The following is a 23,329-nucleotide window of genomic DNA, read 5'->3' as shown; positions in this document are numbered from 1 at the left end:
AAGCCAAGAAGGCCAAAGACTGATGGCAAAACAGCCATTAGGATGAGTCTGGGGCGCCTGGGTGGCTCAGTTGGTTAAGCATCTGTCTTCAGCTCAGGTCGTGATCCCAGGGTCCTAGGATTGAGCCCCGAGTCATCGGGCTCCTTGCTCAGGGAGACTGCTTCTCCCTTTGCCTGCCGCTCCCCCTGCCTGTGCTCTCTGTCAAATAAAATCTTAAAAAAAAAAAAATTAGGACGAGTCAAGGAAGGACTCTCCTATAGGTTTCAGAGGGAAAATGGCCCTGCTGACACCTTGACTTCAGACTTCTAGTCTCCAACACTGTCAGGCAGCAAATTTGTTGTTCTAGGCCACTCAGTCTGTGATACTTTGGTATGACAGCCCTAGATATTGGTATAGTGACAGTGCCCTGTTCTAGTTCTCTCAACTACTCCATTTCATCCCACCCCACCCCAGACATCTTCATGTGGATCTCCAGGACATTGACCTCTACGCCTTTCTATCTTCACTTGTCTCCTGGCCCACTTTGGATTCCTTGACCCTTCACTACATCTTGCTAGTCTCCTCACTATTCTTGCATCATTTCTACCTGTCTGGAAGAATGCAACAGTGATTTCTCTGAGTCCTCACCTATCCTATGGATGCTGCTGAAGCTCACACTCTCTGACTGATAACATTACAAGTTCATGGTCACCAGCCTCAGCTGGGCTTTTAACCCTGCCTGGTCATCCTCCTGTACTTCTCGGGTTCTCTCTCCTGCAACTATCTCATACTTCCTTCCCGCCAGCCTCCTCATTCCACTCTCAGCAGCAGAGCTGGATTCCAGCTTCAAGAGGAGATAGAAACCTTCTGAACTCCCTCATGTCCCACCTTCACCTCCACACCCATCCTCATGAACACCCATCTACAACTCCTTCCCTGGAAACTTACAGGGAGTCCTCTCTCCTGTCCCCTTTGGGAGGCCCATACCTCCATGCCTCTGGATCCCATTCCCTTTTACCCCTTACAGAGTCTCATTCTGAGTTATCCACAGTCTCTTGCATCTTTAATCTCTTTCTCTACTAGCTTCTTCCATTAACCTATAAATATGCTCAAATTTCTAAATCATTAAAATAAAAATTGAAAAACTCTCTGTATCCCACATTCCTCTACATTTATCACCTCTCCTCCCATTCACAATCCCACTTTTTTTTTTTTTTTTTTAGATTTTATTTATTTATTTGACAGAGAGAGACACAGCGAGAGAGGGAACACAAGCAGGGGTAGTGGGAGAGAGAGAAGCAGGCTTCCTGCCGAGCAGAGAGGCTGATGTGGGGCTCGATCCCAGGTCCCTGAGATCATGACCCGAGCCGAAGGCAGACGCCCAACGACTGAGCCACCCAGGCACCCCAACACAATCCCACTTCTTGAAAGAGCTGTCTCCACTTCCTTACCTTTCATACCAAGGCATAACCTTTTCTAAGAAATTATGGAGGCAGAAGCCACACTGGAGTGGATTAAGAAGAAAGTGGGAAGAAACTGAATCAACAATTATACACAACTCTTATGCTCCCTCCTAAATTGGGTCAAGCTTTCTGGCTCTAAAGGCCTATCTTCTGTCTCCCTCCCTAAAATTCTTCCTCTAGGGGCACCTGGGTGGCTCAGTTGTTAAGCGTCTGCCTTTGGCTCAGGTCATGATCCCAGGGTCCTGGAATGGAGCCAGCATCGGGCTCCCTGCTCCTCAGGAAGCCTGTCTCTCCCTCTCCCACTCTCCCTGCTTGTGTTCCCTCTCTCACTGTGTCTCTCTCTGTCAAATAAATAAATAAAATCTTTAAAAAAAAAAAAAAATTCTTCCTCTAGGTTCCAACTAGGCCCTGTAGAGAGACCCAGGAGGGAAAAGGCCCCAGAATCACTAGTCATCCCTCTCTTAGCTTCTGGCCTATTTCCTGATTCTCTGAACTGCAGATCTTGTTCCTCCCAAAAGATTTTGACCCCAGCTCAGTTTCCCTCACACAAACCCCTGCCATCATCCTGGAGTTCCCAGGTGGTGCCTCAATGAGCTGCCCAAATGGGAGCCCCTCCTAGACTCCCAGAGCTTATGATACCACCTTACTGAATCATTCGTTCAGTACCGGTCACCATGCTTATTCCATGTGATCATTCCACCATGGCTAGAGCAGGCTGGATCAGGATAGGATGCTGAGCCACACACCAATAGTCTGCAAGGAGCCTGGCCCCAAAGCTCTGGGGACTAGTGACACTCGGAGAGCTGTTCATGGTAGAAGACACACACAAGTGGAGATGCTTAGAGAAAAGGCAATATGCAGAAACTGGGAGGGAGCAAAAACCTGAGTTAGCCACGAAGAGAATGGGGAGAAGTCAGGCAGTTGCTACTAACAAGACACCAGAGTGCCTGCCACAGCCTCTAAGAGTGTGTTAGATGCTCCTTGACCCTATATTTAAGAGGCCTGGCTGGGCAGCTGCTCAGAGGGTTTCCTGTCTCTAATATTCCCCGAATCTGCATCACTTGCCCCTCCCTCAGAGTCTTCCCTACCACTCTGGGCAACCTACCTTGGAAAGTACAGAATGCAGCAAAGCTTGACCACAGCCTTCTGGCCTTATGGTCAATCTCCTAATCCCTGCCCTAAGCCCTTATTGAGGCCTCCAGTCCCCCATTTCTCCCTACATCCTAACCCCTCCCACCTAGACTCAGCCAAACATTTCACAACTCTCAAATTGCTGGGCTCCCTGCCACAATGTGAGCCCAGAAGAGCCCCAAGTTTGTGCTTTCCTGGTGACTGGACACTCAGTCTACTGTATACATTGGAGAAGACCTCAAAATCCAGTGGGAGATCCACCTGACTCAACTCTTCACTGAATCTACCACTGCCCACAATCCTGCTCTGGTCCCAGCAGACTCCTGGCTATCACTGCAATCTTCACCTCTCTCCTCATGCCCCTGGCCTTACCATGGTGAATCTGAGAGTCTATGGCCAATTTGAGACAGAAAAGGATAAGCAAAGGGTAAAAACGAAGGATGAGACCTGGAGAGGAGATACGAGATTGAGCTATGTTTTTGGGTTTTTTTTTTTAAGATTTTATTTATTTATTTGACAGATAGATAGTGAGAGCAGGAACACAAGCAGGGGGAGTGGGAGAGAGAGTAGCAGGCTTCCCGCCGAGCAGGGAGCCTGATGTGGGGCTCGATCCCAGGACCCTGGGATCATGACCTGAGACAAAGGCAGACGCTTAACGACTGAGCCACCCAGGAGCCTGGTTTTTTTTTTTTTTTTTTTTTTAAGCTTATTTATTTAAGTAATCTGTACACCCAACATGGGCCCTGAACTCATGATCCTGAGATCAAGAGCCACATGATATTCCAACTGAGCCAGCCAGATGCCCCATGAGCTATGTTTTTAAGATAGGAAAAAATGTTTGTAAATAGAGTCATTAATAATGATAGCAATTAACATTTATATAGCAATGCCCAGGTGGTATCTAAAAGTCATATGTGTATATTTCTACATTTACTCCTCATTAACAACCCTATGAGGTAAGCACCGCATATATCCTGTTTTATGGATGGAAACACTAAGGCTCAGAGCACTACTTGCCCAGGGTCACAAAGCAGTAACTTACTAGCACATGGCAGAACCAGGATTCAAATCCAGGCAGTAGGTACCTGAGACCATGACCTTAATCACTATACTATAATAAATCCTGCAGAGAAAATGTCCCTAAACCAGGGGTGGGGTGGAGGGGTACAGGGACTCCCCCTCCTTTAATCCCACCTCCACATAGCAGGTCAAGCAGAGGCTCATCAGACAAATGGGCAGAACCTTTATTTCCTAACCCACTCCCTGGATCTGTCAGAAGAAAGGACAGAGGTACAGTAGGTAGAATGCCAAATAAACCCTTCTTAAGCAATCCAGAACCCAGCTGAGACCGCACAACTGTAACTTTTTTTTTTTTTTAAGATTTTATTTATTTATTTATTAGAGAGCAAGCGAGAGAGAAACAGCATGAGAGAGGAGAGGGTCAGAGGGAGAAGCAGGCTCCCCGCTGAGCCGGGAGCCCGATGTGGGACTCGATCCCAGGACCCTGGGATCATGACCTGAGCCAAAGGCAGCCGCTTAACCAACTGAGCCACCCAGGCGCCCCACCTGTAACTCTTCATAGCTGTCCCTTTTCACACACCAGAGAGAAGAGGAAGCAGGACAGGGAGGCCCACTTCTGTGGATTCAAGTCTTGGTGGGGATGTTGAACGGTTACAAGAGGCTTTTCAGAGAAGGCAAAGCCATCCCAGACATTCATGCCTGGAAAATAGCTTGCTTGGCAGATCTTCAGGACCAGGTGTCTCGAACCCTTCTTCGAGGTCGTGGGCCACAGCTGGAGCTTGATGTGGGGCCCAGGCCAGGGGGTGCTCCTGGAGGCTGGTAGCCACACTCATTGGGGTCCAGGGGGTCCCGGCTGAGCAGTACCCACACTGCAGGTACATGGCGGCGCACTGTGAGGGGATCCAGGCCAGTGTCAGGTGAGACTGGCACCCAGCTGTCCTCGGTCTGCAGGAAGCGCAGCTTGGTAAGCTGGTGCAGGCCTGGAACACGCCGCTTGACAATCTCAGCACAGCTGACCGCCTTCCCTGCAGCGCGGCCAGAACCTGAGAACACCACATGCCGTGCACTACCACCCTCCAGTCGACCCAGTGCCAGCCCCAGTAGGTTGCGGATTTTGCTGCCATCTCGGACCCGCATCTCCAGGGTATCAGGAGGTAGCTGGGGCATCGGAGAAGGTGCTGGGAGTTCCACAGAGCCAGCTTTCTGGTAGTGCTCCATTCCACTTGCTGTTGTGTCTGAATTTCACGGTCCACTGCAGGGAAGTGTCAGATGAATGCTGGGCAATACGCCCCAAGCCATCCCCCAACCCCAGCTCTCCAGGAAATGGTCCTGCTCTTCATCCCAGACTTCCCAGGAACAGGACTGTATCCCCTCACCCTTGGCTTCTCAGCACAGGTGCCATGCCTACTTTACCCTGGGAAAGGGCAGTATCCCAAACACCCCATTCTTCTGGACATGGCCATAACCCTCCCTCCGCCCTAGAGTCCCTGACACAGGACCAAATTCATCAAACACTGGGCTCTTTAGGATAGGCCAAGCCCCCTCATCTTGAGCTCCTTGGGACAGGGCTGCGCCCTTGAACGAGAACTTCAAGTACCTCCATTTTCACCTCAACTGTACTTTCTAATAAAGTTCTTTTCAGTTTATCTTTTTTCCAGCCTATCTTTTTTTTTTTTTAAGTAAGCTTTACGCCCAACATGGGGCTTGAACTCACAAGCCCTAAGATCAAGAGTTGCATGCTCTACTGACTGAACCAGCTAGGCACCCCTTTAGCTTATCTTTTAATACAGGCAAAAGACCCTGCAGGCAAAGCATCTCTTGATGGGAACCAAAACTACCCCTCAAGCAATAACGACTGCCCTAAGGCCAGCAAGACCCCCTCTGATTGGCCCCAAGACAATGATGGACCTGCCCTTTACTGCCCATTGCACCTACAGACCGACCTTTGTCCCACATTCTCCTTATATTAACCTAGAAGCACTGTCAACCCTTTGAAGACAGTCTTTGAGCCTAGTGTGCTGTCTTAGTGTTGGCCCCACTGAAATAAATTCCTTTCTTGTTTCACCACCAGTCGTCTCTGCCTTTGGATTTTGTCAGCCGGGAGTGGCAGAACCTGGTCTGTTTGGGACCCCCAAAGCCAGGTGCTTCTGCATCCCTGTACCCTGGTTACACCCTTGCCCCAGACTTTTGAAAACAAGACTGAGCGCCCCTCACCCACAGCTCTCTAAGACAGGGACAAGGCCCCGTCACTCCGCTCGCAGAGGTTCCTACACTCCAAGCTCCCTGGCAAGAGCCAAGAGCCCTCCTCCAAATGCTCCTCAAACAGAACTGAAGCCCTCCCCTACTCCGGGATCCTAAGAATAGGGCCGAGCACCCCTCACCCGGAGATTCCCAGGGTCGATGCCCCCAACCCAGGTCACTCAGAAACACGGAAGCAGAGGCTTGACGCGGAGGGCTGCGTGGGCTACTCCTGCTGTGGAGTCCACAGCCCGGCCCCCTTCACCGCCACAGGCGGACTCCAAGGCCCAGCAGGCCGCAGAGGCCAAGAAGCCAGCCTCCCCTCTCCTCCCTCGACCTCCAGACAACCGCACCACCGACCCGCAACGCCGCTACGCTCTAGCTCTCACCGCCCCGGCCGCTCACGCCTCTAGTTCGATCTGGAGCCAAGATGGCGCGCACGCCGGGAGCGCGCCGAAGCCGCGGGGCCGCGCACGCCGGCTAGGGGCGGGACCTGCGGGCCGTGGCCCGCGGGGCCTCCGCGGGAAAACGGAGTACAGCCTGGTCGGCTAGGGGTGAGCTGAGCCCGGACACCCTGAGACATGAACATACAGGCAGTCTCCGCTGTTACGCCCTGGGGCACCGCTACCGGGGCGCAGAAGAGCACTGCGGAGAGGAGCCACCAGAGACTCGCGTCCCAAAGATGGGGAGGATCCGGTCCTGAGACGATGGCAGGGCCGGAGTCACCAGTAGACCGCACTGCAATAGCAAAGGCGACGCAGTGGGTTTCACTTGACGGGGCAAGAGGTTCCGTTTGAAGTGGTTGCTGCTGCGCGGGGGAGAGCCTTGGTCACCGAGTTCTGCGCTTCGACCTCATTCTGTGGGCATGGTGAGCCACCGGAGGCTTTTCATTAGGGGCCAGGCAAACCAGTCTGTGCGCACAGCTCACTCTGGCTGCCGACAAAGGGGGTGAGATGGGGAAACTGGGCAGCAACCGCCGGTGAACAGGCCGCGGGGTGCTGGGGGCGTGTCCACGGAGACTCGCACGGTGCCTAGCGTGTAATAGGCGCTCAAATATTTGTTAAATGATTTGAGAATGAAACAGAAATAGCAGTCGGAATAGAGAAAAGTAGATTAAGTTGGGAGATATTAGGAGGTAGGTTTGGTGAGTTGGTGACTGTCTGGACTGAGAAGAAGTAGAGAGTCTAGGATGAGTCCCAGGTTTCGGTCTTAGGACGTGCTGAATCTGAGACGCTAGCGAAACCGTGCAGATTGAGTGGCGCGGGCTGGCAGGCCGTTGTAAAGGGGTTTGGGGCAACGGCACTCCCTGAGACCACAAGGGGGCAGCAAACACTGGGTGCAGTGAGGCACCAATCCCTGTCTCCGCTCTATGACCAGGCTCCCTCCTTCTCCAGCGCAGCAACCCTTCCTCTTCTGTGCTCCAAAGGACCCAGTTGGTGGGTGGGCTCTTTTCTTTGACCATCTCCCTAGCTAGTCTGTGCAAGGCAGGGATCACATCCTCCCCACCTAGCATGGTATCTGAAATACAGAGGATACTTGATAAATGTGGGATAAATGGGTGCACAAACAAATGTTCCACCCATATCGATCAAATGAGAGCATTTGTCCTGAGAGCTCTACATCCCCCAGAAAGCCAGACCAGGATGAGTATAGCTCCTGGTCCAACCACTAGAAAGGCTGACAATTCTGCCCTCTACCACCCCCATCCTCACCATCATTCCCATCACAGACCAGGAAGTTGGCACATTCCTCCAGTGATTTCTATAGTTTATTGTCACTGGAATAGGACACTGATGTGGGGAGGGGGTGCAAATAGCAAACCTCAAGTAGCCAGACCTCTGACCTCAGAGCCCCGCCTGAACGCAGAGAGGTAGGCTGCGAATCCAATAAATACAGAGCTGCCTCTGCCCTGTTACAAAGGCAGTTTAGCACAGGGCCCTGGAGCCTGGCTGTCCTGGGCCACCCAGGAATGGGAAGCAGCCATCACTCCTCTGCTGGCTTCACTTGCTTGGCGGCCTCTAGCTGGCAAAGTAGCTCATCCCACTGCACAAATTGCTTGGAGAGAAGCATTGTCTGGTGGCAGGTCAAGGTGAGAACAAGAGCCTGAATGAGGTAGTGGAGAGATTTTCCATCTGCCAAAGGGTTGGGGAGGAGGGGAATAGAAAGGTTCATTGGGATGGGATGAAACAGACAGAGCTGCTGGAGACTGAACAAAAGGACAGGGCCTTGGACAGCATTCCTTAGGGGCCTGGCTGAGCAGAAAGGATACAGTTTTGTTGTATTCCTCCAGGAGAGCCTTGGACTCCTCAGTGATCTCCACACACTGGTCCTATGGGGCCAACGTATGGCAGAGAAAGGAGTTGGATAAAGCCCCCACTTCCCACTAACTTTCCTGCCTTATCAGGGACCTTCACTCCCCATAAAGCCTAGAAAAAGTAGTGTTTAACCCTAGAGCTAAAAGGAACAAATTTCGGGTGCCTGGGTGGCTCAGTCGTTAAGCGTCTGCCTTCGGCTCAGGTCATGATCCCAGGGTCCTGGGATCGAGTCCCACATCGGGCTCCCTGCTCAGCAGGGAGCTTCTCCCTCTCCCACTCCCCCTGCTTGTGTTCCTGCTCTCGCTATCTCTCTCTGTCAAATAAATAAATAAAATCTTTAAAAAAAAAAAAAGGAACAAATTTCTAACGGGACACTTTCAAGCTCCAGAATGGGTACCCTAACAGCAGCCCTAAGGGGGAGTGACCACTCATTTAAGGAAACATTCCTGCTAGTATATGTCTCCTCCTTCCCTGTCCCCTATATCTGAATCCTTTTTTTTTTTTTTTTAAAGATTTTATTTATTTATTTGAGACAGAGAATGAGATAGAGCATGAGAGGGTCAGAGGGAGAAGCAGACTCCCTGCCGAGCAGGGAGCCCGATGTGGGACTCGATCCCGGGACTCCAGGATCATGACCCGAGCCAAAGGCAGTCGCTTAACCAACTGAGCCACCCAGGCGCCCTATCTGAATCCTCTTTGAACTTTAATCTAAGGCCTGGGAATGGTAAAACAAAACAAAACAAACAAACAAAAAACAGCTCCTCCACTCAATGTCAAGGACACACAATCCCCAGAAATTCTTGGGCACCTCCCATCATCAACCTTCTGGTGTCTCAGAACAGTCCTACTCAGAGAGGCAAGAGACTTAAGGCAGATGGAAGATAAAGAATAAACCTTCAAGTTTCCCCTGGAGCTAACATGAGGGTAGCCTGATGCTGCTTCCTCAGGTGGCAGGGGTGGGGACTAGGAGCCTCACCACTTCTACTTTCCCTTCCAGTCCTCACCCCTCCCATACCTGCTGCTGGATGTGGATCTGGGCCAAGCGCTGCAGGCGGGCAGCATGCTCAGGAACAGCTGTAAAACACAACACGCACTGCCCGATGATGCTTGTGCTTTCCCCCGGGACTGCTCAATAGTCTATTAGGTCTTCAGCAGGATTAGAGTATTGAGTGGAGAAGCTAAGCAAACGCCAGGCTTCATCGACCACTGCAGCTAAAGGTGGTGGGGCTCCCTGCCCACCCCAGTCTTACTCTAGGACCCAGAGGCGGCGAAGATACAGGCTCCTAGGAGAAAACAAAACCTTGGGGTCCCCAGAGTTGCCCCATGCCCCCACCCCAGTGTTGTAAGCAGGGTGAAGTAAAGAAAGCTTTGCCTATCATGGGATCTGTCTCTTTGCTCTCAGCCCAGTGGGACCAGGTCTGCCTGGAAGAGAGAGCCTGCAGGTGGGCTGAGAATGAATGCCAAGTTCCTAAGCTAGACACCTGGAATCCAACACCCAGAGCCTTGGCCACCATGCTGGGCCCACAGCTTAAGGCTGTCAGACCCTCAGCAAGGGAGGGGAGGGGGAACTAGGAAAAAATACCTCCAGAGACAGACAAGATGGATATCTGGATTCAATTAAAGTCACTGTCTGCTTGTCAAAAGAGGCCCAGGGACTGCACTGGGAAGTGTGGTGGGAAGAATTTACACACATTCACATGCCTGGCAGAAACTCTTACAGTAATATCTGGGCTACGCAGCACCGTGCAGAACATATGCTGAGGGGGTGAGGAAGAAGGTAGAAGGAATACCCAGAGTTGGGGGCTGCTGGACTTAGACTAGTGTCCTTAGGTCCAAACTGCCTGAGGTTCTGAAACTGAACTCTCTGCTCTGGCCATTTTAATCCCAGTGCAGGTAGCAGGTACCCCCAGAGTGAGGGTAGAGACAAGGAGCAGACTAAGCTTGAACCCAGGGAACCTGAGGCACAGGGAAGTCCTGGCCATCCACCCACCTCCCCAAGCAGAAGAGTAGAGCTACAGCCCCAAAGAGGTACCTTTGATGTGGGCGCTGTCCAGCATGGGCACCAAAGCCTCCACCTGCTCCAGGAGTGCAATCTGGGATAAGATAAACTGCTCCTCTGAGGCAAAAACAGACAAGACAGTGGCAGTGAGGTAAGCCTGGGCACTGCAACTCCTATGCAAGGGGCTGAGGCCCTGGCAGGGGAGATGGCTGAGTCCTGGAGCATGGGCCAGCTACTCTGCCCATTGCCCCCTTCTCTAGGTGCACATTCACCCATTCTGCCCCCACCTCTCCTAGGTGCCTCTGGTATGAGCCATTTGAGCCCAAGGAGCCTCTAAATTTCTTCAAATCCCACCTTTCTTAAAGTTTTAACTCTAAGGCCTCTTCCTCTAGCCTCCTATCAACAAACTCAGTGATGCCACAGGAGACAAAGTACTTCAGACTTGGGTCTCCATGCCCAAGGACTCCTGGGAAGGTATGAAAGAGGAGACATTTGGCAGAATATCAGGCAGGTTCTGCTCAGTGGTCCTGACAGGCAAGCTTCTGGAGAGCTGGGGCAGTAACAGCAGAGCCCAGTGAGAAGAGCAGGATCTGGACTGGACCTGGCATAGGTGATTTCAATGGTTGCAGTGAGTAGGAAGCACATTCAAGAAGGGATGACTGTTGGGGCGCCTGAGTGGCTTAGTCGTTAAGTGTCTGCCTTCGGCTCAGGTCATGATCTCAGGGTCCTGGGATCGAGCCCTGCATCGGGCTCCCTGCTCAGCGAGAAGCCTGCTTCTCCCTCTCCCACTCTCCCTGCTTGTGTTCCCTCTCTTGCTGTGTCTCTCTCTGTCAAATAAGTAAATAAAATCTTCAGAAAAAAAAAAGAAGGGATGACTGTTATGTCAAATATTTGGAGGCAAGGATGCTTATCAAATAATAGAGAAACAAGAATTCAATTGGCTGAACTGGTGCAAAGAGAGCACAGGAAACAGAGCTGCATGGGAACATAGATCCATAGACTATCGAAGGCTCTGAATGGCAGGCTAAGGAATTAGGATTTTATTCTAGCAAGGAGAGAGACGGAGATGCTGAGGTTCCAAAGTAGACAAAGTAGCATGTTGGAGATGTGTTTGGGGAAGAGGATACTGGATCACATGCAAGAAGGGAAAGACTAGGGTCAGGAAGAGGACTTAGAAGACTGCAACTATTCATGTATGAGGGGACAGACACTGAGGCAGTGGCCAGGGAGGGATGGAGAGGCTGGACTCCATAGTCGGTGTAGGAGAAGATCTCCTGAACTTGGTACCTGAGCCATAGCAATGGTTTAGGGATGTTCTGGTTCACCACCGTATACCTCACACCAAGGATGGTCTGGATCACAGTAGATGATCGATCATTAAACATCTTTTGAATGAATGAACAAACACAGGTACTTTGCAAACCTTACCTGATGGAGTGGCTGACTAAACTGAGTAGCAGACATTGCCAAGTCAATAGTCCCTGCCTAGAACTCCGAAATCCCAGTGCTTTCTCACATGAAAGAAAAATGTTGAAACTCATACCAATATTCTAACCTCTCCCAAATGCAATGCTCTGCTCCCACCCTTTCCTAGAAGCTCCCCCGTCTAGTGAGCAGAAGTGAGGAAGGTTCTAAAGGAAAATCCTAGAGACAGACCACTGATAGAACACTGGAGTAGTGGGGCGCCTGGGTGGCTCAGTTGGTTAAGCAACTGCCTTCAGCTCAGGTCATGATCCTGGAGTCCCAGGATCGAGTCCCACATCGGACTCCCTGCTCAGCGGGGAGTCTGCTTCTCCCTCTGATCCTCCCCCTCTCATGCTCTCTGTCTCCCATTCTCTCTCTCAGATAAATAAATAAAAAATATTAAAAAAAAAAAAAGAACACTGGAGTAGTTCCCACTGTTGTTGGCACCATGGCCTGCAGCTAGCTCAGAATGATACCACACCCAAGGCCTACTAGAGGACTACAGGATGACCTCAGGTCTCAGCCCAGAGCCAGGCCAGAATTCCAGACAGCAGCTTCCAGAGCTGTATCCATGAGAGGACTGGCAGAGAGGCCATCTCTGTGCCCAACTTCCCCCACAATCCATAATCCCCAGATTCATGTGCACACACTGCCCAGCACTACCTGCTAATATGAATTGCAGCTTAGAGGCATCAGGTATGGAGATGCGGTCAATGTACTCAGGATCCAGATATTTGATCAGGTCTTCAACTAGAAAAGAAGCAAGATGGAAAATGGAATGGGGCTGGGGAGTGGGGAATCTGACTTATGAAGGATATTAGGGGATATTAGAAGGATATTAGTGGTCAACCTTGGGGAGAGTCTTGAGTGAGGAGATGACATCCACAGTGCCCATCAGCAGGCCTCCATCAGGCCCCACCTCCCTGTCTCTCCCCTCTGACCACCTCCTGGCTAACCTCAGCCTTTACAGCTGGGAACACAATTGCCTCCACCATCCTGGGGCCTTTAGCATTCCCACTGACCTATCTTCACCAAAGGTGGAAGGTCCCTTGCCCCTCAGTGCCACCAAGACAAGTCAGAGCTTTTTCAAATTTTTAGGTTGCTTGCTTTGACATAATCAAAAACGTATGGCTAAAAAAGCCTGGGGTTCTCAGGCCCAATTTCTTTCCTGCCTTTGAACCTTGCCTATGGAAATCCCATACCTCTCCTCCTTACTTTACCAAGAGGGCCTTTGAGGCAGAACTCTTATCCCATAACTTAGGACACTGTCATGGGCTTGGAGTTTAAGCACAACACCCCACTTCACCATTTCAGCAGGGAAAAATCTTCACATTCTATCCCCATAGGGCAATTCCAGTGACCTACTGGGCTGGAGGGCAAGGGCCAGGTCCCAGGAAGCACAGGCATGGGAAGGAGGTCAGGCAGGCACCCTATGGAATCACTTACTCTTTTTGTACAGAATCTTCACCCTCTCCCTCTTGCTGGCAATGTTCCCCAAAGCCACCTGTACCTTGACTAGGCCATCAGCCACCTGTAAGGGGAATGAAAGTTAATTCCAAAATTCACCTCTTGACTCAAGGCTTGAAAGAGGTAAAGAACACTCATTCCCTCAGACTCCCAAGTCTCCTTGACCCAGCAAAGTAGGTTGGCCCCCTTCTCTTTTCTTAAGGGAGATGCAACCCCACCTTCTGGGAATCCTCACTGTGAAGGGGAAGATAATCATGTAGTCCCTGGGAAGTTTCAAGTCTGACTAGGGAGGTAATTAACTATACTAGACTTCATAGGGCATTAGCATATCCTATATATTCTATTCCCTGGTTCCTACCTCTCTAGCTGAACCTACCTAGGCTTTAGGGGTAGAGGGTGAGGAATCCCGATATTAAAGGGTCAAACAAAGGGAGAGACCATGGGAGTGAATGATCTCACCCAGGTTTTAGAATATAGAGTAAGGAATGCCAATATTCAAGGGCCAAATATATGGGGAGGCAAACAGGACTAAGCAGCAACAGCCATAGCGATAGGAGGAAAACAAGGATTTAGTGTCATAGACGTCAACCGGAGCAAATGTTTTGAGAAATCAGTTCTCAAATGGGGCATAATCTGCTAGTGACAACTAATTCCACAAGAAGTGTACAAAAAGACATCATTACCTCTGATACATTTAACTCCAGGGTATGCCTGACACTCCACCTTCAGTAAAAGGTCTTCCCATAGTAAAAAGGGGGTGAGGGGGTGGGGGTTGGGAGAACTAAGCTTCACAGTTGTCAAAATTCAGTCACTGGTGTGGACTGCCGGTCCATATCTCAACACCCAGTACCCAATCCCTTCCCCTCTTAGTCCTGGCTCTTTCAGACCTCACCTCCCAACCCTGGAGCCTTCCTTATCCACCTTTGCTCTGCCTCCTCTGGCGTCCCATGGACCTCTTTCTGTACAGTATTTAGCAATTAGTTACGCAGGGCTCTGTGACGGCCCTTCCACTGCGGACTTCAGCTCTTACTGAAACTCTCGTTAGTCAGCTTCTCGAGTGTGTCAGGTCTCCCCAGCTAGGCCGCGAGGACAGAGGCGGAGTCTTAGTCACATTTCACACTGAGCCCATCGCAATCGGTCCTAATAACCCGCAATGCCCTCCATGGAAATGGACCCCGAGGGTCCGATAAGCTCTGCAAGGTTTCGAACCTTTATTATTTCAAAGGCCGGGCTGCGGGAGATGAGACTGGAGCGGTAGCATCCATCCCGACGACCAGGCCAGTAGACCGCTCTTGCTCTGCCCCAGAAAGAGAGCACTGGATCCCAGATCGCTCACCTTCCGAGAGCCGCGCGGCCCGCCCGACCCGTACACCCAGCGCTCCAGTTCCTCCACACGGGCCTGTAGCCGCTGCACATCGGTCACAGCCGCCATAGCTACCGCCGCCCCGCCTCAGCCGGGGAACAGCCAGAGGGCGGGACATCCGGCCAAATAGAGAAGGCGGGCTAATCCGAGTGCCTGGGCGGACCTCGATACGGGAAGTTGCGTCACGATTCAGCCCTCCGATGCCGGAAGTGACCGGCAGGACCCGTGAAAGGTGTCAAAAGCTGTCTGGTTACCTAGGCAACGGTTACCCTAGCCAACCTTGCAGCTGTCGAGCCCTACCCTAGCTTCCAGCTTCTGCTTGTCCAGACAAACTTTTGCCTTTCTTCTAATTCCAGGGTACCAGAGAGGTTTCCCACCCCATTCCCCGAGATTGCCCATATAAATACACCTATTTTTTAGGATTGGTCCATTCCCTTAGATCAGTAGGAGACTCCGTGAGATGCCATAATCTTCAGGAGTCTTTTAGGGTTCAAGCAATTAAATGTCTTGCCCAAGGCCACTCCGCACTCTACTAGTAGAATCAGGATTTGCACTCAGGCAGTCTGATTCATGAACTCCACCCCCTCTACTTTCATGGACCTTTGCTGTTCTGTCTTCCCCTCTGAGAAACCCTGGCCCAACACACCCTGTGTATACCACATAATCCCTCCCCAACCCCCAGACCCAAACAAAAAGGAGAGGAGGCACTGGAGAGGGAGGGACTGCACCTTTATTATTCAGATGTGACCTGAGGGACGACTCCTTCACAACACCCCAACCTAACCCTTCACATGGCTTCTGAAGGGAAGCAGGTCTGATTTGAAGAGGTGGGGTCCTAGAGATGACACTGACACAGGGAGGCACACGAGGAGATGATGGGGGTTACTGGGGGCAGAACTCTTTGGTAGCTGCTGCTGGGGTTGGCCAGGGAGGAGATGCTCTCCCTTTACAATGAGGTAGATGTAACATAAAAAAAACCCCAAAACAAAAACAAAAACAAACCTCTTTGGCTTCAAGCCCACATGGCATGGTGGGGGGGTGGAGGTCATCTCCCAGGGCTGGGTCCTAGAGTGAGCACCCTGGAAGAATCAAGATGTGGGGGGCTGGGACTCTTAATTCCAAGTGGGAGTTCTCAGGGTGAGGGGCTGGAAGGGGGCCCTGTAGGGAGTGGAGGTACAGGGTTGGTTGGGCCCTGGGAAGCTGGCACAGGCTGGCGACGGGCAAAGAGGACACCTGACAAAGGGGTGAGGAGATGGTGGAGGGAAAACACAGGCAGGAGGGGGTAGGCACAGAAACAGAAGGGGAAAACAAAAGTCAGTGTCCTGATTGTTAGAACACCACACACATATCCCTGTCACAAACCAACGAGGACAAACCCCTTAGGTCAGTGGAGACTCCTATGCCAATATAGATACCCTCAAACAGGTAAACAAGAAATATTTACACTGATACATAGGCCCATGACAAGGCAGACATCCCATGGTACCCATGCCAGAGAGGTCATGCCTTAGACCCCATGCCATTGTAGACACCCCTTTAACCCATGCCATTGTAGCAATCCCCTGAAGCCCACATTACCCATGCAAGTTTGGATATCCCTGAACCTCATGCTAGCTGAAAAAATCTAAAATCCCCATGCCAGAGCAAATACCCCTGACCTCATGCCAGTATAGACAGCCTGCTGTACCCATACCAGTGTAGACCACCCCGTTGATCTCTAGGGCCATGTTGATACTGCTGATACCACTGCCTGCCAGACTGAGAGGCCCATCCAGCCGCTCTTCTGTCCAGGAGGGGCAGGGAGTCACATTTTGGAGAATCAGACTACAGACTTATAAGCTCCCCCCTCCATCCTTATAGACAGCCCCCATTCCACTTCAGCCCGATACCTACAATCACACAGTTGTCTATTGAGGGATCTTTCTGCCCCACCTCCAACATTTATGTCCTCCCTCAGTGCACAGGTCCGAAGCCCTCTCAGCAACAAGCCCCTCCTCACCCCTCAGGGGAACCTTGCCACGGGGCAGGAAACTGGGGGGAGCTCCAGGTTGAGGTGGATCCATGTGCCCCATCAGCACAGCCCTCTTCTCTGGGGGCTCCTCTGGTGCCAACTTCTCCCTTGCAGGTCCCAAAGCCAAGCCCACAGGCAGTGCCAGTCGAGGGGCTGGAATTCCGCTTTCCTCTGGAAGAACAGGTCATTAGGCTCTCCTAGACCAACCAACTCTGCCTCTGCATTTGGTTCTCCCCCCAGGCCTGGGACCAGTGGAGGTCACCCAAGCTGAAGCACCAATTTTGATCCGCCCACCCCCCATCCAAAGTCTCAGCCTCGAGGCTCTGAAGCTGGGGAGCCCAAAGGGCCAATATATATGTCTAGGTTGGTCCAAGATGATGTGGGTCCTTTCCTTGTTCTTAGTTATTAAATAATACAGGTCACAGGAGGCAAAAACTACATGCAAACAGGAGCCCTAGGTGGACAGGTGTGGAGTGGAGCTCCTCTAGATAAAGGACCTTTTTCTGAGCTTCAGGTCCACACAGCAGGAACCCGTACCCCAGACCTCCCACGGCTTCATTGACCCCAAACCTCAGTACCCCTAAACCTTAGCGGTCAGCAAACCCCAGTGCCCTGTCAGTCCTTGCTGCCCTCAGACCTCAATGCCTCCCAGACTTCAGAGTCGCCACATTTTAATGTTCTCTATATCTCAGCGCACCCTCTAAGGTCTCAGAGACGCCCAAACCTCAACCTCTCTCCCCTCGCACCTTTTTTAATGGGGCCCGGGCTCAGCTGCGCGCAGGCGAGCGCCGGCAGGCCGCAGGCGGAGCCTTGGGCAGGACGGGGGCTGGGCGTGGGCGTGGGCGTGGGCGGGGCGGCGCCAGAACCCGAGATTTGGCCGGGAGTTCCCCGAGGGGTAGGCCCAGCTAAGCCGTAGAGAGGGGCGGCGGTATAAGCCTGACGACGGCCTTCGCGCCGGTTGCTGTCGATGGCTGCCTGGAGCTCCCCCGGGGAGCTGAGCGCCCGCGTCTCGCACTCGTACGGGTACAGATACTTCATGTACCTAGGGGCGGACGAACAAGGAGGGGTGGGTGGGAGGCTGGACCCAACTGATCAAGCCCACAACGGAACGTCCGCCCCTGGGCCCTCCACGCCCTGTGGCCCCCTTCCCAAGCCTTCCCCGCTCCGCTCGCGCGCCTGGCCTCACTGGGTGCGTAGAGTGAAGGCTGCCGACGTGATGGTGGTGGGCAGGCTGAGGCCGCGCGTGACCTCCCGCCACACCTTGCGGTTGATGACTTCCACCAGGCCGCCTTTGGCTGTCACCAGGCGAAAGAGCGCGTACAGGTCCAGCACCTGCTTTGCCATGATGGGCACACGGTTCACTGGCGTCCCTGGTGGGAGGTGGACAGAGAGTCAGGACACTAAGACTAAGACCCTGCCTGCGGACATCCTCAAGGACTGAAGGAGTCGGCTGCCTGGACGAGGCCAGGGTACAGGGTACAGGGCGGGACCTCTGAGAAAAGGAAGAGGGAGGGATGGGGAGGTGGGATTCCAGGCAGAGCCCACAGAGCCCCCAAGCCCTGCACTGTAGCAGGGAGGACAGGAAGCTAGATCAGGGGTCGGTAAACTTCTGTAAAAGTCCAGACGGTAAATATTAAAGGCTTTGAGGGCCAAACCGCCTCTGTCCGAACTACTCCACTCTGCCGTTGTAGCTTGAAAGCAGGTATGGAGGATATTTAGAGGAATGGGCCTGGCTGTGTTACAATAAAAACTTTATTTACAGACCCTGAAATTCGAATTTCACACGTCCTGAAATGTTACTGAAATGTTATTCGTCTTTTAATTTTTTCCACTATTTAAAAATGTAAAAACCATTCTTATCTCGCAGGCAGCTAGATTTGGCCAGCCGGCTTTAGTTTGCCGACCCCTGGGGTAGACCGTAGTAAGGACTCCCGGACAGTGCTGAAGAGCTGGACTCCCCTAAGCAGCGGCCGGGGGATGGCTGCCCGAGACCGGCGGATGGCGGATGGAAGGAGAAGCAGCCCCCGCCTCGGCTCGCCAACTCCGCAGCTCACGCCGCCCCCGCCGGCCAGTCCTGACAAAGGGGCCTGTCTGCGCTGAGCGATGGGCCCCAGTTAATTCCTTACCGATCCCGTCCCCTTCCGCCGCCGCCTTTGGACCCGAACAATTAGCTGCGGCCTGATTAATGGGGGGAAATTATCGGTCCCGCGGGACCTCCTCCCCCAGCACAGGGAGCGGAGGGAGGCAGGGAGCGGAGGGAGGCAGAGCTCCCGGTCTGAGGGTGATGGAGGAAACGCTGGGACCTGCTCAGACCACCCTACCCCACTTCCCCAGTGGCGGGGAGACCTTGAGGAAGGGGAGGGAGGGGACATTGGGACCAGAATGACTGGGCCTCCCTGGGAAGCAAAAAAGACCTGGGGCCCCACTGAGGGTCCCTGGCTAGAAAGGATCCCAAAAGGGGTGCTGGTCCTACAGTGGGAGCCTGGGGGACTTTGACCAGCAGCTGCACTAAGGGAGGGGGGTGCAGTGCAGCTAGTTAATTAGTGGCTTATCAGGCCAAGCTCCGAGTGAGTTAATTAGCTTTGTAGAGAGAGATAATGAGTCAGTCTTCGGACCATGAATCTGGGGAGAAGCCTAAGTGATGGACTGCCGCCCACCCTGATCGCCTCCTGGACCCTTGCATTTTCTTCTAGCTCTGAGATTCCTGGAAAAGAATTCCCCCTCCTCCACAACCCCAACTCACATGGTCCCCAGCCTACCCCTTGAGAAGTCCTTCCTTCAGTCTAATCCCAGTCCTTCCTGCTGTGGAGCACATTGGGTGTCCCCTGCCTAAAGCAAGGGGAAACTGAGGAGAGACAAGGCTGGACAAAGGGCCACTGAAAGAGGAACAAGGCATTCCCAGCCCCCCAATCCTGGGGACCCCCCCAGGCCAACCCCCTACCAGTTCCCCCTCCACCCTCCCAATTGATCCCACACTCGTTAACCTGCCAGTGGGCTGGCCACTAATTAATCCCTGGGTGGAGGAGGGGGGCAGGGTCAGAGGTTAAAGACGCTATTGAGGGCCCAAAGGATAGGTGTTGCCAAGCTCAGGCCTCTGCAGAGAGGACCCAACCTAGGAACTAAACCCTGGGATCTCCCTTCCTCAAAACTGGTAGGTGGGGGTCCTTCCCTTACATCATCCCACTCACCCCTCTTCTGCATGAAGCTAAACAGGTCATCCAGAAATTCCTTCCTCTTGGGGTCTCCATCAAGCTCGTACAGCTGGGGAAGGACTGAGGTCATTTTTCAGCTCCACTGACTGCCCCCCTCCCCCTGGGACCCCAACTCAGGTTATACCCTGAATAAGGGTTCTCAGCTGAAAGGGTGGGTTGGGTCTGAAATGTGGACTCCCTGGCATTAGACTCTCTCCCCATGAGGGTAGGTAGGGGCACTTTTTTCTGATATACACGCAGACCCTCCACTGGCCAGGGGGGCCCTGGGAAGCTCATACCATCCCTCTGGGGAATAGGGGATGAGAGGAGGCTTAGGAGGCTCAGCCTGCCCTCCAGGGCATACACAGAGTCCCAGGGAGGAAGTCAGGCTAGGATAGTGCGTCATACCGAGGAAACTGACAGCTGTTTTTGAGGCACTCATTTGCTCTTGTTCATTCCTGCAAAGGCTTCTTGCTTTTCACATCCCCATGTACCAGAGCTGGGGATGAAGGGCGGAGATACCTCTAACCCATTCCTTGGGCAGAGTGGATACTCAGAAGCTTCTGGATTGAAACCTGGGGCCCCTCAGCCTACCTTCTGGTCTCTTTCCAGGGACAGTGACCTACCCACTACAAAGGCTGCTACAGAGGTAATGGCCCTGCACCACCCAGGACCTGTGGGGTCAGAACTTGAAAGGCCCAGAGGTCATCCCACGCATTTCCAGTCACCTGGAGCCCCATCTCCAGTATCACCTCCCCAATACCACCCAGGAGAAACAATCCCTAGAGTAACACTCATTTACCCAGAATAACAGTCCCTGAGTGACACCAATAGGTAACACTCCATTCCCCCAATAAGAACTCTCAGAATTAAAAAAAAAACAAACACCCATGAGTAACAAACCCCAGAGATCCACTTTAGACCTACACTCCCACAAGAACTGAGCCCAAAGTCTTAGATGGATACCCACAAATAACAAACATGCTCTCCAAGTAATAATCCCCAGAATTATGCTCAGGAGAAACAGTCACAGAGCCACAGAGTACTAGCCACAGATGAACACTTCTGGAAAATACCCAAGACCAACATCCTGCAAGTAACATCACCAGAACAGCACACCTAGAGTCAGAGCCCTTCATAATACCTTCCTAGTGACAGCCTGAAGCAGTGCCTTAGAATAACATTCAGATGGGTTCCACGGAGAGGAAGAACCTCAAATTAAGGCTCTATGAGTAAGATCTGGTCATTCCCAGCTGTACAGGAGCCCTTTAGTCACACCACGGCTGTCGTGGCCATCACAGACTAGGAACTGTCACCCACAGAACTCAGGCCAGGGAGAGGATTTGGATGAGGGCAATGCAAGAGGGAAGAGATGAGGGGGGTATCAGCTTGCCAAAGGAATGGCAACCTCCAACCTGCTTCCAAAGACAGAAATAGGCAGCCCAGGAAACCCCCACTGGTTGCTGGAATATGACCTTGCGACTTGATGTGTGAGAAGGTAGGGTAAAATGGTTCTGGCACTGGAATCCCCATTCCTCAGATCCCACTCCCTCAAAAGAATTCTTGAAGCTCCTCACCCCTCCCACTTTTCCTTCCAGCCTCACCAAGAGCCTCCAGTCTGTCATGCCTCCTCCATGTTTCTGGGCGTCTCCTGCACCTTTCAGTGTGTGCCTATGCACTTCTTTCCATGTCTCTGGGTGTCCGTTTCTCCCTCCCTGTCACCTTCTATCTTTCAGTCTTTCCCCCTGTCTCTCTCCAGGTCTCTGTGCCTCTGTCTTTCCATCCTGCAGAGGGCAGTGGGGGTGGGTGGGCTAAGAATCACCTGGCTTTGCTTTTCCCAGAGAGGAGAAAGGGGAGAGGGCCTGATATGGAGGGGGTCTTACCTGCTTGAACTGTTCCTCGAAGGTCCATTCATGGGGATGAGGTCCAGGGGGTTGGCTGGAAGGTGAGCTGGGGCCCTGTGTCCCTGGACGGCTCTCCTCGGCTGCCTCCTCCTCTGCCCCGGCTTCCTCCCCTTCCTCATCCTCTTCAGCATCCTCCTCTTCTTCAGTCCCAACCTCCCCCAAAACCCCCTCAGGGGCCTGAAGGGTCCGGGGGCCAGGCAAGGGAGGTAGTGGTGGTGGCAGTGAGTGTGGAGGGGCCAAAGGCCCCACCCCTTGGGCCAGGCGGGCTGCCTGCTGCCTCTGCAGGGCCTCCATTACAGCTTCCAGGCGCAGTCCCCCCGCTGGTGGGGGGGCTGGCACCAGGCGGGGCCTGGAGGAAAGGGCCGCCTGTGGGGGGTGGGAATTATGAGTGTTGTGCCCTGCTGCCCCCACAACCCCCAGCACAAGAGGAGGTGGTCATTGATTCAGGGAAGTGTGGGGGGCCATAAGAAAAAAGGAGAAAGATAGCTTTCCCAGAGATCGACAGAGACAGAGGTAGGAAGAGCAGGAGAGACAAGAAACCAGACTCAAAAGGACAGAAATGGACATTGACAGAGGACAGGTAGAGACAGCAGATCAGAGAGGGTGACAAGGACCAAGAAATGGAGAGAAATGGTGGGGGGAGAGAGCGAGAGCACAAGCGAGAGCACAAGCGAGAGCCAAGCAAGAGACAATGACAGGAGAGATATGGAAATAGAAATAGAGATGGGACTGAGAGACAACGAGAGACAGAGGTGGGGAGAGACAAAGATATCAGGCAGAGACAAGAACAGAGAGACAGAAGTGGGGAGAGATGAGATTGATAGAGATACTGGGTAGAGAGGGAAGGTAAGAGACATAGAGGAGCAAGAGATAAATAACAAGACCTGAGTGACAGGCAGTCCAGAGAGAGGGACAGAGACAGAGGGGGAGAGAGAGACAAATAGTGAGACAGTGGTTGAGAGAGACAGGGAAAGACCGACGCCGCGGGAGACAGAGACTGAAGAGAGAAAAGATTAGAAAGAAACAGGGCGAGACAGTAAATAGAGGGAAACCGGGACAGAGGCAGGGAAAAACAGACGGAGAGACGGGGCAGAGACGCAGAGGATCAGCACTGAGGAGGCGCGGGAACAGAGGGCGGCGGGGGCAGAGCCCGGGGCCGGGCGGGCTGGGGACCGCGACCGCGGGGTCTCGACGCCCACTCTCTGGCTCCCCACGCCCCGCGGCGCACTCACCAGCCTGGCGCGGCCCGGTGCCCCCGGCGTCTCCACGGCGCTCCCTCTGCTCCGCCCGCCTCTCGGGCAGCCCCTTGCTCGGCTCGCTTCCCTGCGCGGGGTCCCCCGCCGTGCGCTCCTGCCGCCGTGCGCTCTTCTGGCTACCGTGCGCTCACGCGCCGCTCTGCCTGCGGCGGCCGCGGGGGCGGGACCCGAGAGGGGCCGGGCGGGGGCGCCGGGGGAGAGGCCCCGGGGGGCTCTGCTGCTCCCAGCCCCCCAACAGGTGTTTCCCCCTCCGTACTGCCAGGTTGGGGGAGGGGGCGCTGGAGAGCCGCCGGGAATCGTTTAAAGGAGAGTGAGGAGTCTAACACCCTTGGACTCTGGACCAGGGCCCCGTCACACCCACAAGGCGTGCCCCCCAAATCCACACTCAGTGCCCGGCATTCACACACAAATAGCCGTGTTCACACCCTGTCACAAGCTCAGGCACACAGCTGCCCTGTCTCACATATTTGGTTACACGGACATTATAGCGCCAATGGCCTGGGCAGGTTGTGATCATGAGGGGAGTCA

General features: G+C 53.1%; 3 protein-coding genes across 8 annotated transcripts; all 3 read right to left on the bottom strand.

Annotated features, from left to right (window-relative positions):
* Positions 1 to 4,050: 4,050 nt before the first annotated feature.
* On the bottom strand, positions 4,051 to 7,488 carry RPP25L (ribonuclease P/MRP subunit p25 like). 4 transcript variants are annotated; one of them, XM_035016429.1, is made up of 2 exons: positions 6,423 to 7,488; positions 4,051 to 4,845 (listed from the first exon to the last, which is right to left on the bottom strand). In XM_035016429.1, exon 2 carries the CDS (start codon positions 4,809 to 4,811, stop codon positions 4,320 to 4,322), a length of 492 nt encoding a protein of 163 aa, XP_034872320.1. In that variant the 5' UTR covers positions 4,812 to 4,845; positions 6,423 to 7,488; the 3' UTR covers positions 4,051 to 4,319. The 4 variants fall into 4 exon arrangements, with proteins under 4 accessions (XP_034872320.1, XP_034872318.1, XP_034872319.1 ...); XM_035016427.1 differs by lacking the exon at positions 6,423 to 7,488 and adding an exon at positions 6,192 to 6,396; XM_035016428.1 differs by lacking the exon at positions 6,423 to 7,488 and adding an exon at positions 5,975 to 6,172.
* Positions 7,489 to 7,586: 98 nt separating this feature from the next.
* DCTN3 (dynactin subunit 3) lies at positions 7,587 to 14,566 on the bottom strand. 2 transcript variants are annotated; one of them, XM_035016424.1, is made up of 7 exons: positions 14,413 to 14,566; positions 13,056 to 13,140; positions 12,273 to 12,359; positions 10,179 to 10,262; positions 9,162 to 9,220; positions 8,101 to 8,160; positions 7,587 to 7,904 (listed from the first exon to the last, which is right to left on the bottom strand). In XM_035016424.1, the coding sequence occupies exons 1-7, from the start codon at positions 14,506 to 14,508 to the stop codon at positions 7,815 to 7,817; spliced, it is 561 nt and encodes a 186-aa protein (XP_034872315.1). In that variant the 5' UTR covers positions 14,509 to 14,566; the 3' UTR covers positions 7,587 to 7,814. The 2 variants fall into 2 exon arrangements, with proteins under 2 accessions (XP_034872315.1, XP_034872316.1); XM_035016425.1 differs by lacking the exon at positions 8,101 to 8,160 and having other exon boundaries at positions 7,879 to 7,963; positions 14,413 to 14,549.
* Positions 14,567 to 15,451: 885 nt separating this feature from the next.
* ARID3C (AT-rich interaction domain 3C) lies at positions 15,452 to 21,839 on the bottom strand. 2 transcript variants are annotated; one of them, XM_035016675.1, is made up of 7 exons: positions 21,525 to 21,839; positions 19,639 to 19,711; positions 17,637 to 17,820; positions 17,197 to 17,492; positions 16,439 to 16,621; positions 16,133 to 16,222; positions 15,452 to 15,672 (listed from the first exon to the last, which is right to left on the bottom strand). In XM_035016675.1, exons 1-7 carry the CDS (start codon positions 21,837 to 21,839, stop codon positions 15,572 to 15,574), a joined length of 1,242 nt encoding a protein of 413 aa, XP_034872566.1. In that variant the 3' UTR covers positions 15,452 to 15,571. The 2 variants fall into 2 exon arrangements, with proteins under 2 accessions (XP_034872566.1, XP_034872567.1); XM_035016676.1 differs by lacking the exon at positions 16,439 to 16,621.
* Between the last annotated feature and the right edge of the window lie 1,490 nt (positions 21,840 to 23,329).

This window comes from Mirounga leonina, unplaced genomic scaffold (assembly GCF_011800145.1).
Source record: "Mirounga leonina isolate KUSES-001 unplaced genomic scaffold, KU_Mleo_1.0 Mir_170, whole genome shotgun sequence".
In the NCBI taxonomy this organism is placed as follows: Eukaryota; Metazoa; Chordata; class Mammalia; order Carnivora; family Phocidae; genus Mirounga; species Mirounga leonina.
The sequence above is the reverse complement of the archived record's forward strand: the minus strand, read 5'-3'. Positions and strand labels throughout refer to the sequence as shown.